This window comes from Poecile atricapillus, chromosome 1 (assembly GCF_030490865.1).
Source record: "Poecile atricapillus isolate bPoeAtr1 chromosome 1, bPoeAtr1.hap1, whole genome shotgun sequence".
NCBI classification, from domain to species: domain Eukaryota; kingdom Metazoa; phylum Chordata; class Aves; order Passeriformes; family Paridae; genus Poecile; species Poecile atricapillus.
The window spans coordinates 33,144,211-33,159,743 of record NC_081249.1 but is presented as its reverse complement, the minus strand read 5'-3'; the positions used below and the strand labels follow the sequence as shown (position 1 = coordinate 33,159,743).

General features: G+C 40.1%; 1 protein-coding gene across 3 annotated transcripts in view; it reads left to right on the top strand.

Annotated features, from left to right (window-relative positions):
* The first annotated feature begins 3,068 nt into the window (after positions 1 to 3,068).
* The window catches only part of HERC2 (HECT and RLD domain containing E3 ubiquitin protein ligase 2), a 102,429-nt gene continuing 89,964 nt past the window's right edge, over positions 3,069 to 15,533 (top strand). For 2 of the 3 annotated variants that reach the window (XM_058830011.1, XM_058830009.1), the window contains exons 1-3: positions 3,069 to 3,165; positions 3,914 to 4,033; positions 14,465 to 14,579. In XM_058830011.1, the coding sequence (XP_058685994.1) occupies positions 3,962 to 4,033; positions 14,465 to 14,579 (187 nt within the window). In that variant the 5' untranslated portion in view covers positions 3,069 to 3,165; positions 3,914 to 3,961. The remainder of the gene's footprint in view (positions 3,166 to 3,913; positions 4,034 to 14,464; positions 14,580 to 15,533) is intronic. The other variant, XM_058830010.1, reaches the window with a different exon arrangement.

The following is a 15,533-nucleotide window of genomic DNA, read 5'->3' as shown; positions in this document are numbered from 1 at the left end:
CTTGGGTCTTGTCACTAGCCAACACAAAGAACTGTGTCTGCACCTCCTCTTCCCCTTGTGAGGAAGTTGTAGACTGCCATGAGGTCTCCTCCATGCTGAAGAGATGAAGTGACCTCAGGGCCTACTCATACAGCTTCCCATCAAGGCCCTTCACTCTCACTGCGTCCCTCCTTTGGACATTCTCTATGAGCTTTTTATCTTTTTGATAATGCAGTGCCCAAAACTGCACACATTATTCATGGTGGGGCTGCCCCAGCTCAGAGTAGAGCAGGACAATCCCCTCCCTTGCCCAGCTGGCCATGCTGTGCCTGATGCACCCCAGGACAGGGTTGGCCCTCCTGGCTGCCAGAGCACTGCTGGCTCAAGTTCAACTTGCCATCGACCAGGACCCCCAAACATCGTGCTACTCTCCAGCATCTTGTTCCCCAGTTGGGATGCACATCAAGGGATGCCCCATCTCAGGTGTAGAATCTGGAACTTGTCCTTGTTGGAATTCATTGTGCAGCCCTCTGATTTGCCAAGATCCCTCCTCAAGGTCTCTCTGTCTTTGGGGGAGTAAACACCTCTTTCCAATTTAGTATCACAGGCAAACTTACTTAGTATCCAAAGTCATTTATGAAGATACTGAAGAGCCCTGGCCCTAAAATGGAGCCCTGCCAAGCTCCACCAGTGTCAGGTCACCAGCCTGATGTAACCCCCCTTACTATAACCCTTTGTGTCTGACCCATGAGCCAGTTGCTCACCCATGGCGTGTGTTTATCCAGCTGAATGATGCGCAGGCATGACAATGAAACTGATGGGCCTGTAGTTACCGGGGCCATCCCTCTTGCCCTTCTTGAAAATCAGGACAACACTGATGGATGCCAGCACCTTCAAAAGCATTTTCACAAGGGACCTTGCTAACTAGTTCCCTGAGCAGCCTGAAGTCTGATCTCCTCATGTCCAGAGATGAAGTTTTGATGGCACTTTTCTTCCTGCCAACAGAGAATTTAAACTGGGTTGCTTCAGGATTGCTGTGGCCAAGACAGCCACCAATCATCACTTCATTCATGATACCCTCTCAATTAGAAAACTAAAAAATCAAGGAGAGCACTTTTCCTAGTTAGCTGCCTTAATACCTGTATCAAGAAGTTATTGTCTGGGTGTTTTAGGAATCTTCTGGACCTTTTTGTATACCAGTTGTGTGGTATTCCCAGTTAACATCTGTCAAGTTGAAGTGCCCCATAAGGACAAGGGTGGTTGATTTAGATGTGTCCCTTAGTTCCTTAAAGAATAATTAATCAGTGTTGACATCCTGGCTGGGTGACCTATCTTAGATTCCCATGATGGCATCTGCTTTATTTATTTGTCCCTTAATCCTTACATATCAAAGCAGTTTTTATCCCATTCTGGATTCTATCAAAACGACTACTTTCTTACATTTACAGTAATGTAAATATAATACAACAGTATTGTAATAATGTATAATAATGTAATAATAATGTAAATATAATACAACAGTAAAGTATTTCCCATCCTGGTGCACTGACATGGAGGCATTCGAGAAGGTTTTTAAAAGGAAACTACTTTTGATTATGAAAGCTCATATTTTAAAATTTCTATGAGTAACTTGAGGGAATTGAGTATTTCTGTATTTTCATATAATTTTTGAGGCATTTCAGAAATTTTGTAGAGTATTTTATTTCAAGTGCCTACCATATCTTGATCCAAGAGAAGTCTGTGATAAATGACAGGCTAACCAGTTAGGTCATGATTGCATTTTTTACTTTGAAAATGAAGCCTGGAGAATCAAATCCCCTGTTTTATTACAATGCTTCTTACATAATAACAACTAAATGTTGTGTATCTTTGCCTAAATGCCAGCAAATGGTCTCAGTTCTGTTGGCATTTCATTGACATTCAGTCTGTGGCTTCATGTTGGCCAAAGCCAATAATAGTCCCATCTGCCAAGTCTTGCTCTACATTCCTAATTTCTTAGCTGCCAGGGAACAGGAGTCTAAGTATTGTGAGAAACTTTTCTGGTTAATTTGATTTTCAAACTACTAATATACATCCCTAACAAACTTATGCTGAAGGATGATTATTTGTCTCAGAGAAGTTTCTCCCTTGAGCGATCAGTCAACGTTTGCCTCCAGACTCCTGTTATTGTCTGCCATTAGCAAGTTCACACTTTATTCCCCAGCATCCTTATTCTTTCATGTGAAGTGGTACTACTTTACTGTTCGCAGCCTCTGTTCCTTCCCTGCTTACAGAAGATGCAGAAAATTCAGAGTTACTGATGTCCTCTTTGCGTCGGTCTTTACTTACAAGACCAGCAACGGGTAGAAACTGATGCACAGGAATATGAGTTTCTTTATTATGTGGATGACCTTGCACTGGAACAGATTGTGCGGAGGGCTTGCGGAGTCCCCCTCATTGGAGATATCCAGGAAGAATCAGGACACAGAATCAGAGTCACAGTATTATTAGGGTTGGCAAAGACTTTGGAGGTCATCCAGTTCAACACCGCTGCCAACGCAGGGTCACTCAGAGCAGGTCCATTACACAGGAGCACAGCAAAGTGGGTTCTGAATGCCTCCAGAGAGAGACACACAAAAATCCTGTGCCGCGTGCTCTAGGATGACCCAGCTGGAGCAGGGAGGCTGGACCGGACCCCCAATGTGGTCCTTTCCAACCAAACTCACTCTGATTCTGTTCGTCTCCGAGCTACTCGTTACTAACCTTTCTCGTCTGAAACACTTAAAAGCTACTTTATTTTAGAAATCAACACAACAGTTTGCAGGTGGCCCCTCAATGACTTAAACAACCCTTTTTAAAATTTTATTTTTATTTAATCTCTGCATCCCGGCTGTAATGATACGCCGGTCTCCGTTACTACCGGCGCAGCTCCGCCCGCCTGCCCGCCGCTCCCCGCCCCGCTGCGGGACAGGATGTCCCGCCTCCCGCCGCCCTCCCGATTGGCAGAGAGCTCCGCTGGCGCACGGGGGGCCGAACTTTCCCCGTCTCCAGTAGCGGAGGAGCGAGGGAGGGATCGGCGAGCGGCTCCGCCGGCGGAGGGGTGGGGGGTGGGCGGGCGAGGGAAGGAGGGGCGAGGATTACCCGGGGCCGAGCGGGCGGCGGTGCAGCGAGAGCAGGAGCCGCCGCCGTCGCTGCCGCGGCTGCCCGGTGAGTGTGGGAGCCGCGACAGCCCCGTCGGGCTCGGGGGGAGCGGAGAGGCAGGGGCGGGAGCGCCGTGGTGGGCGGGCAGGCGGCGGGGGGAGCGCGGCCTCCGCTCCGCGTCCCGGGAGCCCCGCGGGAGGGGGAGGCAGGGCAGGGGCGGCGACCCCTGCCCGGGCGGGGCTCTGCCTCCGCCGCCCGCCCCGCTCCCCGCGCCCCCGCCCTGTCCCCGGGCTGGCCGGGGCGGGTGGGAGCCGCGGCTGGCGGCCGTCAGGGGCGGTGACAGCGGGACGTGAGCGCGGGGGTGGGATGCTCCCGGGAGAGGGGGAGCCCCCGGCCTCGGCCGCCGCCGGGAGGAGGGGGTGCGGGTGACCCTGATAATCGCTTTATGTTGGCCTGCGGCTTGCGTAATCTGCGATCAATTATTTATTTCATGCACCACTTACGGGGCTGAGGGGCAGCGGTAAGGCCTTTGGTGTGGTTCAGTGCAGCAGAAGGGAGGCTTCTTTCCCACTGGTGTGATAGGGGAGGGATGCGGAGGCTTTTTTCCTAGGTTCAGGTAGTATTCCTAATGCGTGTTCCTCTCCTCGTGCAAATTCCGGGGATGTGAACGAGGGAGGTCCTTCTTCATGGACATCTTTTTAAAGATCAAGTGGAAGCCGTCCTAGTCTGAACAAAAATAACCTTGTGTGGTTTACTTCATGTGCTAGATTGTCTCTTATTTATTTATTTATTTTTTCCTCCGCTCATTCTGTAGCAGGTTGGGCTGCTCATCCAGCCTGGAGAGAAGGCTGAGGAAGGAAACATGTCTTCTGATTCTTTTTGTCTGTCTGCTCAAGCAAGGTTTGACTCCAAATGGTTGAAGACAGACCTGCAGGTAAGAAGTTTGATGGTCATAATGCATTGTGACCTTTCAGGTGCCGGTCAAAGATGCTTTTAGTCCAAAAAGCTTGACAAGTGGAACACTGCAGCTCTTGAGATAGTGTATAGGTTTTCCCAAGTATGCTGATTTATAAGTGGTTTTGAAGAAACACTAAGTTATTTTGAGCTGCAAATAGATCTGCATTTTCAGTCCAGTCCCTTCTGCTTTGAAGCAAGCTGGGGTACATAGGTATGTTATCTTTGCTGAGTGTCAAAACCCCTAGCAAAGTATTTGGCATTTCTGCTAGAACTATAAATTCTTATTTGGGCTGTTGCTAAATGTCTTGCCTGCATATGAGCTAGCAGTTTTAATGCACAGGAGAACTGAAGCGAAAGGTGATGGAAATGTAATTTATTATTTGAAGAATTCAAATTAGATTTTGCTGTAGTTGTTTCCATTGTGGGTAGAGGATTCCTTTAAGTTTTGTTCTTTTTGAAGGGAGTTAAATTTTTGTCAGAGGTATGGGGTTGAAGTGGAAGTGGTCTTCATTGAAATATGCCAGTATTTGGTGAAAGTTTTCTTTAGTCTAAGAAGATTTCTTCATTTAGCAAAGTTGCGTGATATGGGGAGTAGGAGGATGCTGACATATTTTCCCAATCCGGGTTTTACGATTAAGTGGAAATTACAGAGAAATACAGTAGTTTGGGTCAGTTATGTTTGTTTTAGATGAAATGAGTAACTAGATTAAGTCCTTGTGTCTATGCCTTCCATTACCCAGATGCTGCATATTGATCCCGTACTTTGAATACACTTTCCAAGTTTCAGCTCAAAACTGTGAAGTTCTTTCTGGGATGGGCCAGCCAGTGTTATTCTTTTGTTACTGTTAATAATAGTGCTGCTGAAAAACTCTTAAAAATTCCATCTTTGTGACTTTATCCCATGTTACCTGCTGATAGTCCACATGCTTCGGTTGAGTTCTTATGGTTAGACTTGGGTTTTTTCCCCCATGCAGTTGTGATTCAAAATCAGCCTTTCTCCAGTATTTTACATCAAACAAGATAAATTGGAATCAGAAGTGACAGATATAGCCTAAGAGGTTCCATTATTTAGTAGATCTTGAATGTAAATGTTATGAAATGACAGGGCTTGCTCATGATTTGTCTAGATTAATTCTATTTTCATCTTTTGTTCCTACCAAAGTAAAAGTTTCCATCTAAAGTCAGATGTTTTCTCTAGTGTAGTAAATAAAGATGCTATACGACATTTTGGAGATAAGAATATCAAGAAATATGGAAGTATTTTTTTGCTTCCAGAAGGGTGGCTTTTAGATTGCAAGTGTATTGCTTCAATGATTGTTGAATGCAGAAAAAATTATCTGAAAAAGTGGCAGCCTTTGTTTGTAACGCCTGCTGACTATGCATTGCCTTTTTTTCCCCTTTTGTATTATATGGGGTGAAAAATGTGACTGTTCATGTGATTTATCAGATTTGTCTTTTTTTGTAGTGCCTTTTTTCTACATCCCTTTTTTTCCTATTTACTTAAAATTTTGACAGGAGGGTTTCAGTTGTCATCCAAAGTTTTAAGGGTTATTTTCAGTTGTGTGTATAAATGCAATGAAGTATTTGTGATTTATGAGACTGTAGTTTAGTTTTTGTGTTATAAGAATTCCTTTTAATAACAAAAATCTTAATTTGCACCATATTTCTATGAATAAATGATCTTACTTACAGGAATTCTTAATGAGTAATAAGTTAGACTCTAATTGCCAGAGTGCTCTTTTTTTTTTTTTTCTTCCCATCAAGCTGTAGTCAAAATAATGAGAATAATGAAATAAGAGAACAGTAATCATTTGTGATCTGCTGGACACAAACATCAGTTCTCTGGAATCTGAAGACAAGCCAGGCCTCCTGGGTATAATATAATTTTCTTATTAGGTTACCTGTTTTTGGTATTACCCAGGTCCTTGTCACAGAACTCTTAATTGGATGCATGTGTTCAGTATTTTGAAAAACTGAGCATGTGAATCTTGCATAGCATCTTTTAATGTATTAAATGGCAGGTGCCTTCTGTAAAGGAAAGCGGTTGTGGGCTCTGGGGTACTTTTCTACTACCTGAATGATTATTTTAGCTATTGGTTGACTAGCATGACCTAGCTGTGTGTGGTTATTTTTTTAATAGGTGTAAATCCTGTGTCTTAATCCTTTAAGTTCGATGTGTACTGAATATGTAGATTTCTTAATGTGCATGTTTTTACTGTCTCAGCTGTAGAAGAACCCTGTTGGTGTTCAAGAGGCTGTCAGCAGGAATTGAAATGGTGAACACAGTAGTATGAGAGGGTTGAAGAAGACATACTAAATTTATGTAAGGTTGTTTGGAATTGGACCATGGAACTCTTCACTTTGTGGCTACATTTTTAACTTCTCAGTGTGCAGCAGTCCAGGAATGAGTAGGTGATGAAAAAGTATTATTCTCAGGAATTACCTTAGGAGACATTCAGAGACTGATTAATGTTTAAAATAAATTCTGCTGCTGCAAAATTTGGGGTGTATAGCTAGGATTGGAAGTAAAAGGGTTTCATTTGGTGTCCTAGTAGTCTCCAAAGTACTTTTTTTAAACTTTTTCTTTTGTCACTGTTGTCAGAGAGTTTGTTCTTTAGACTTAATAACTGGCAGTTATTGTAGATTAAGCCAATGAAATCTCTCTGAAAATTACCGTATTCTTTTTTTGTTTTAGCTCAAGAAGATATTGCATGAATAATGTAATGCACAATACTCTAGTATTATTTGCATTAATAAGTATTATATTGTGGTATTAACACAATAAGAAGAGAATGACATGTGGATGGTAGCATGGCTTGTGTTTAATCACCTGTGTGCGTCACTGTTGCAGCTGGTGTCCAGGCCAAATTTAAATGTTCTTACTCAGTTTTGGGATGTTACTGCTGTGAGACAAAGGCAGTGTCATGTAGTGTGTTATTACTGTTCTTAAGTGAATATCAAAGGCATGAGTGCTTCTGTAGTAGCAGTGAGCCTCTGGCCTGCAAGATTACCTGACATGGTGTGAAATATTAATGGAACTGTATGTTCACAATGTTTATTGCTTACATTAATTTTTCTGAAACTGAACGATACTATTTTAGGAAGCCGAAGTGCTCTACAAAGGTCCAAATTTTGCGACATGTCTTTTTACAAACTTTTAAATTATTTGTATGATTTACGGCTACTAGTGTAATTTTGAAGTGCTCTGAAACATTTATTTTACTTAAAAAAATCTGAATTTCCTGGTGGAGCAAAATAAGATACTCTGTCTTATCTGAAAAAACAAACTGTAACAGCAGGTGAAAAATCAGGGTAGTTCAGCTGAATATGGGAATGTCAATAAACAATATATATGTAGTATGTTCTCCTATGACATGTGTCAATAGGATGTGAATAACATCACCATTAATAAAATAGTCCTATGAAGCTATAAAATAGGTAGATTTTAGTGCAGCCCACTTTTTCATGTGTCATTCTTAATATAGTTGCTTGTAAAGTTAGTGTATTATTTCAATTTCGAAGTTACTTATTTAGATTTGAATTAATACATTGAAAACACCTACTTATTGATGACCATTACCAGTGGAAACCATCGTGTTTATAGCAAACACTGTGTGTAATGGGAGATTGTGTTTCAATGACAGTTCCTAAGGAAGACATCCTTTATTATAAAAAGGGAGGATTAAAATTATTTACTTAAACCTAGGTACCCAGTTTGCAGAATCAAACTGTGCTTAAAATAATTCTGATTAAATAGATGTACTGTACAACTAAATTAGAATCTTATGCAGAGACCTTTAATTAGTGATGGATGAATAACTAAAAACTAGAATTGCTGTGAGCTAATGGGATGCATGTGTGTGTTCAAATGGAGTTTAATTAGGCTGCTTATTCTGGATCCTGTGGAGAACTGTTGTGCTTAGTAGCAGGAGGAGTTAGAGGGAAAAACTTTCATTTTCCTGTAGTGTGGAGAAAAACTTTAGGCAAACAGTCAAGGTTCAAGAGCTGTCTGTAAGAGGAATATGAGGCATTTCCATCAATTTTCATTGAGTTCATGGTTGGCAGACTATTTCTGTCATTATCTTTTGCCACAGAGATGAAAATGAGTTTTTAAAATGAAATACCAACCTTTAAGAGTTGCATTGGTTAGAAATTTTCTTACCCTTCCTTCAGAGTTACATTTGTCATTTTGTTTTTCTTGAAAATTCCACTCTTCTAACATTTAGATTGGAGTCTTGTGAGATTATGTGAAGAAATGATGCCTTGGGTATTAAACTGAGAAGTTGGTGAAAGTTGCCTTCTCAATTTTGTTACTTTCCTGTTAATCTTTGTTTTGGTTTTCTGATCAAAAAAATGAAGGTTTTTTTTGGAAGTTCTTACAGCAAACTGCAGATGGGGATTCCTTTGTATTTAAAGGAAGTGAGCTTTGCATTAGCAATATTTAAAAGTTATTTTAAAAATCAAGTAATGCTGTGTCTCTGAAGTAGGTAATTTCCAGATGGAGGGACAAACACTATATGTGGTGTGATAGGTTAGAGAAATTAGATTTAACACATAGGTTCAAATACTTGTGCTCAGACAGACCTATTCTTTAAATGCATAAAGACAGTTTCTAGATTTGAGAGAACTGCATAATTTTTCTTTGTGTGTGACTATTAACTTTTCCAGCAAGTTGAAGACCAGCACCCTGCTATTATGGGGCATTTCTAGTTGAACCCCAAATCTGTTGAAGTAATGTGGGGCTGCTGAACTTCTTGCTTTCTGAGCTTTTGAGCACTGTGTTTAGGTCTAGTGATGTTGCACTGTGCTCTGCATAGGTGTGATAAGCAACTGTGGTTTCAGGGCATGCTTCGTTCAGCAGGGAAGGAAGGAAGCTAGGACAAAATACTAAGACAACAATGAAAAAGGAAACACAAATTGAATGGATTCATAAAAGCAAAAACAAAAGAGAGATTTAGGAAAGGACTTACTGTTCTGTGATTTTCTTCACTACTGCTTGGACTGAAAGTGTTTTTTGCTTAAGTATTTTTCCAACAAGAAAAGTTTTTTCATGTAGTCTTTAAAATACATCCAGTGGCTAATACAAAAATAACCGAATAGATGAACAGAGTCTCTGCTACCCTTGGCAATTCTGAGGTGAAGATTATTTAAGTAGCTTATATTTTAAATCCATATTGATGTTCTGTGGTTATGAAATAATTTTCTTAAATTTCCAGTGCAATTATATAATCAGGAATCCTACCTGAGTCAATCCTCATCCTTTTGTGTCATTTTGTTTTCCTGGCTTCGTTTTTCTTGAGTTCAAGTTAACTTTTATGAAGGCTTCTATGCTTTCTGCAAGGAACTTTCTGAAACCACATTAAGAACATAATCTAATGTACTACATAGCGTTTGCCTAATTAAAATAGTTGACTTCAAAACAAAATCAGAGCTGCTGATTATTCTTAAAATAACTTACTGAAAGCAAAATTGTAGCAGTGCTTTGAGAATTCTCAGGAGCTTACCCAGTTATGGTTGCAAGATTTAATTTTCTTGAAATGGAAGGAAATGTTAACGCCAGTGTCTCATTGTCTAGAGTTGATGGGGATGGACGGGAATTTCACTGCCAGCCCTGTTGGAGGTTGGCAGCAGCATATGTCAGCAACCAAACTAGATAGCCCTTGGACTTAATCAGATGTTGTACCAGACAGAATAAATTACAGTCCTAATGCAGAGATAAGATTAACAAAAGATAAGAGTGGGGGCAGCCCAGTTTACGGTAGAAGTTCACTTTAGAGTCTCCTTAGGCCCTCACATTTTTAGTTTGGGATAAGTGAGCAGGGCTGAGCCTTAGGTCTGCGTGGGAAGTATGGATTTGTTGAGATACATGGCTTTCAAGTGCAGGGATCAAGACATGGGGATGAGAAAGTGTGACAAATGATGGAAGAGGCTTGGGGTTTCTGAAGGTGAGATGGATAGGAGATGGGGATTGAGAAGAGGTCAGCAGATGCCACGGGAAAGAAAGGACAAGGGAGATTTTTGGCACGGGGGGTGAGTAGAAGGATTAAGAACATGGGCCAAAGTTGCAAGGCAGTGGATAGTAGTAATGGAGTGTAGAGCTGCTGTTGTCCTGATCTTTGGAAGGAAGTGTTGAAGTGGTGGGGCAAGCTGGCCCTTGAGGGGGAAATTTACAAAGGGTACATCTTTAGTAATGTTTTCAGTTGCAAAAGTTCAGTGAAACCTTCACTATTCTCAATTTAACCTTAGTTAACCTACTGAGTTTAAGTGCATCCCTTTAGAAATTTACAAATGAAGTTACTAAATTATTAGAGGGAAAGATGTTCATATGAATCAAGCAATCTAGTGAGAGAGACTTTACAAAACACAGATAGCTGCTCTCGTGTTTGAAACCTCCATATGTCAGGGATAATGAAGACACCAAGTATGTTTTTCTTCTCTTGCACTGTACCACCAATTGCCTTGTGAGCATTCTTCAAATAATTTAGTGGAAGAAGTACCTTTTTTTGTTTTCTTTTTTTTTTTTTTTTGAAAACAGAAACCAGAGAAATCTTTTCAGATTTGTTCTGAAGAAAGTTTTAGTTGTCTAGTTTGAACACTGAGATGTTGATAGACTCTTTATGTATGACTGAATGCGAGAGGTATTGGTGGCAGCAAAAGAAGAAAATTGTAAAATACTCAAGGAATAAAAAAATGCAGGATTGAGCAGTTAAAGCAGACATTTGACTTTTCTACTACACAGATGAGTGTTATCTTCAGCTGGAAGTTTCACAGGGATACGAATGTTTGAGATTGGAAGGGACCTCTGGAGGCCATCTGGTCCAACTCCCCTGTTCAAGCAGGGCCACCTAGAGTCCAGTGCCCAGGTCTACGTTTCAATGTCTTCTGAGTATCTCCAAGAACTAGGAATCTACAACCTCTCTGAGCACCTTGTGCCAGTGCTTGGTCGCTCTCTCACAACAAAATTGTGTTTCCTGGTGGCCAGTGAGAAGCTTCTGTGTTTCGGTTTATACCCACTCCCTCTGGTCCTGTCACTGAGTACCGCTGAGCAAAGCCTGGATCCATCTTTTTTACACCTTCCCTTCAGATTTTATATATATGTATCTGTATATGTATCTGTATATGTATATAAGCTTTCCTCCCAAGACCTTTCTTTCTGCCTTTCCTCATAAAAAGGGTGTTCCAGTCCCTTAATCATTTTCATGGCTCTTTGCTGGGCTCTCTCCTTTCTGTCCATGTCTCTCACACTGAGCCATGCGCTGGACCTGTACTGATGCCTGGGGTGTTCCTCCCCAGCTGTAGGACTTTGCACTTCTTGTTTAGCTTCCTGTCAACCCATTTCTCCAGCTTGTCAAGGGCCTTCTGGATGTCAGCACGACCCTCTTTTGTATCAACCACTCCTCCCCATTTCTGTTGGATAAAATAAGTATTTCTCTTAAGGGAGCTGTAAATTTTCTATTATAATTATGTAATTTTGAGATCATGAAAATAAAATTGCTTCAATAATTTATCACTTAAAAACTCAGACTTTTCTTTCACTTTTGGCTAGTATATATAGCAAATACTAGATATCTGCTGGATGTTGAGTAGATTAATAGTCATTTTGTTACAGCAGAAATTGTTGCCCTCAGTTATGACATGAATTGGTTGTAAATACTGTTTCTTAATTATTCATTCAAAAGGTTGCTTTGTAAAGTCAGTCCAGTCTTTCTTTACTTTCAAATTTGTCTCCTTTTTCCCTTCCCCCAAGACAGATATTGCTGACAAAATGTTAACTACAACCTGAGTAGTAGGCAAAATTGTTTATCTGAAGGCTGCTTATGGTATTTGGAGAAGGAGGTGGACCTCTGTGACCTGTAGTCTTGGTGGTTCCTCTATCTTTTTGCAACATACCAAGAAAATTACTTTGATAAGACTTTGAACCAAACCCAAGGCCAAAGAAATTTTGTTTACTTTTTCAGTTTTCAGTGCATGAAAGAGTTGAATGAACTTTGTGCCATGTAAAAGGATTAGTGGTTGAAGTGGAGAGGGCAGTTCCTGATTCTGCTTTATATGAATATTTTCAAAAGTAATAAATAAGTTTTCTGGAATAGAATAGTGCTACATTATGAATCTGGCATTCAAAGCCTGGAGACATTTAGATTCTATGGTCTGTGAGAATAATTTCCCATACCAAGGTGATCTGGGAATGTAAAGTAAAATGTGTGAAAAAGACACTTTATTAGAGAGAAAGATCTTTAATTTGTGACAACTATAATTTATTATGCAACCCATCTGGAGGGTTGCCTCACTAGCTATTTTTCAAGCTTGTGTTTTGCCATAGGTTAGCATTTAACACATGAAAGTTTAAAAAAAGAATCTATCACCACTATATGAACCAGAATCAGTAAAACAGCTGTTTTGCTATTTTACACAAGAAAAAAGCTATGAAAAGTAAATTCCCTAGGTGCCCTGCTAAAGTGTACAACCACATCTAAAGAAGGAAAAAGTGAACACTATTTATTGTTGAAATATTCATAGACTGGGACTGATCAAGAAAATTGGTTAATGGCAAATGATTTTTTTCATTGTTGAAATGTAACTTCAGATTATTCCAGTTTTTAAAAAATGAAGCCAAATGTAAAGCTCTTAGTGAAACACAAATCTTTGCAAAAGCTCTTTGTGCTGTTCAACGCTGAAGAACAACGCTGAAGGGACTGTACCTTTCAGTAAAGCATGGTCAGAGTTTGCTTCTGGTGCTGTACAATTGATAGATCACAGGTAAGATGAATAACGTCTAGCTCATGCTGCATGATTCTGCCCCAATCAGGCAATAGTGACAGACATGTACAATGTGTCAACTCATATTTTATGCTGAAAGAAGAAATCATTAATACATGTTGGAGTGGATTTCTGCAGTATGCAATATGAAGTCAAGAAATTACTATAGTCATTTAGTGTGTTACAGTGTTGTGAAAGCATGCGACTTGTCTTTTAATTCGTGTTAACTGAGATGAGCTGGATCAGCTAATGTCTTCCCTGCTGCTTGGTGTGTCTCTTAAAACCTGTAATCTTTAATCATTACAATGTATTTTATTTTGAGCTATTTGCTTGAGACTAGTGGACTTCTGTGTAGTGGTAAATATTTTATGGCAGTTGTTGTAAGCCACATCTTTGTATTACTTCTCAGCTAGAACACTTTGGATTTGAATGCTGGTTATGTAACACAGAGATGCTTCTGAATAAGCCTTGAGCAGGTGGTGTTTTTTTTTTGATTTTGTTTTTTTATTTATTTTTGTGGTTGTTTTTAGGTTCCGGGGTTTTTTGTTTTTTTTTTTTTTTTTTTTTTTTTTTGTTGGTTTTTTTTTGGTTTTTTTTGTAATGTGGTCCGCTGCACCACTTTGGTATGCAGAAAGTACTCTGTTTTTCAGTTTCATGTCCTGCCCTCCTCCCTTATGCTATACAGTTGTGAATTACAGCCTGGTTATTATGCAATTCACTTGGGATGTAGATACCTGTTTTGCAGTGTTTATAAAGCAAAAAGCAACATCTGTAAAATAGAAGCTATCCTTGTCATTGGGATTCTCCAAGGGAGATCCAAATTCCTAAATCATTAGGAGACTTGCGTTACAGCCAGTGCTTTTGTGAGTGGTTCCAGCTAGCAGAGCCTATGTTCTGTTGCCAATATTTGTCCTCTTGAACACAAAGTGTGTTGGGAGCTGACCTGGGCTGAAGCAGCCCTTTGCTCTCCCTCTGGGTACAGCTGGTTTTAGGCTTGATCCATTCCATAACCTGGCTCTTCCTGGGAGAGGAGGCATTGTAGCAGTTGTAAAGAAGAGGGAGGGTTGTGAGACATGGTTTGCACAGCAGGACCAGATTGAACTGGCTGATTTCATTTACAGATCTGTGCCTTGATGTCATCATTCTGGTTAAGATGCCCGGCTCTTCAGTGGCTAGTTGGCGAGGGGACTGTGTGCTTCTCTGTTTTGAGATTTTATGCAGCTTGACTTTGTTTGAATAGCTTTTCCTGAAGAGAAAAAGGACACCCCCCTCCCTCTTCCCTGCCCCTCCCCCCAGCTAATGTTATTTGGAATGGGTGGATAGTTCTGAAGTGACCAGATTCATGCTTCTGATGAGAATTTGTCACCAAAAAAGAAGTTCATTTTGCGGGACTTGCACCTATCTAAAATTTACCATTTTGCACTTTTAACCTGAAAATAGCATAGCTAGACAATCAGAGGTTCTGAAGATTATTTAAATCCTTGTTGTACACACATACATGCACACACACAATCTCATTTCCAGTGAGATGGTACATGTGTTTTCTTTCTTCTGGAATGATGTATAAAATCAGATGTGTTTTAAGTGTTAGCTTGAGTTGCCTCGAGAGAAAAATGAAATATAACTATATATAATGTATTATTTTTAACAGCTTGCTTTTACACGAGATGGACTATGTGGCTTGTGGAATGAAATGGTAAAAGATGGAGAGATTGTATATCCTGGAACAGAATTAATTCAGAGTGGTGAACTACCTCCAAGAAAAGGTATGAATTTCTTTTAATTTGTTCATTTTTTTACTTTCATTGTGATGACGAAAATGGGCTTCAGCTTCCATACTATCACAAAACTTTTGTTTATCATCACCTGTCTATACAATTTGCAGGTGTTAATGTTTTGAATTAAATACAATTGAAAGTGATTTCTTTAAAGCGTATGGAAAAGTAATGTCCAAGCCTCCAAATGAAGGCTTAAATGTGTTCCAGTCTCTGAAATTTAACTTTATAACTAGGCGTGTTATTATGAGAGAGGCTTGGCAGTGTCTTTCTCTTTGGTATGCTTGGTGTGTTTACAGCTGAAGCCTTTGTTTAGAGGAAGTGGACTGAGGAATGGGATAAAGCTGATACTGCTATTTCTAATTTTGTTTACAATCTTCAGAAAGTAGCTGAAAGGTCAGCTTTAAAACTGTCCATAATCTGCCTGAGAATGTAGTGCATGGTTTTTGTTGGTTTTTTTTTAAGTTTTCAGTGTACTTGAGAGCAGTTCTAACACTCTGCAAATACTGCAAATGGCAGAGTGATACATCTATTTAGAGAGATTACTTTGGTGGGGGTGGATTTTATTTTGTGATGGGCAATGCTGGAATGGGGTGATTCTGCTCTTGCTTTCTTTTTGTCTTCACCACAAAAATGGTGTTCTTTTGACTCCTTACTGAACAAAAAATTAAACTGGTTAAAAAAGAAAATATTTGTTTCCTGATGTGGTTGAAATGGACTCACCAAATGATCAGATAAGTTTTGTCAAGAATTTGTAAGATTTACAGATAAATGAGGAGATGGGTAGAAATACTATCTTTGGTAACAAGGAGCTATTTTAGCATCTATTACTTCCTGAACTGTACTGAGGGGGGTAGAATGATGTTTCAAACCAATAATGCTCAATTACTCACGCAGACAATTTTTTCATACCTCTAGTATGCCTCCTATAGAAATAGGAGGAAT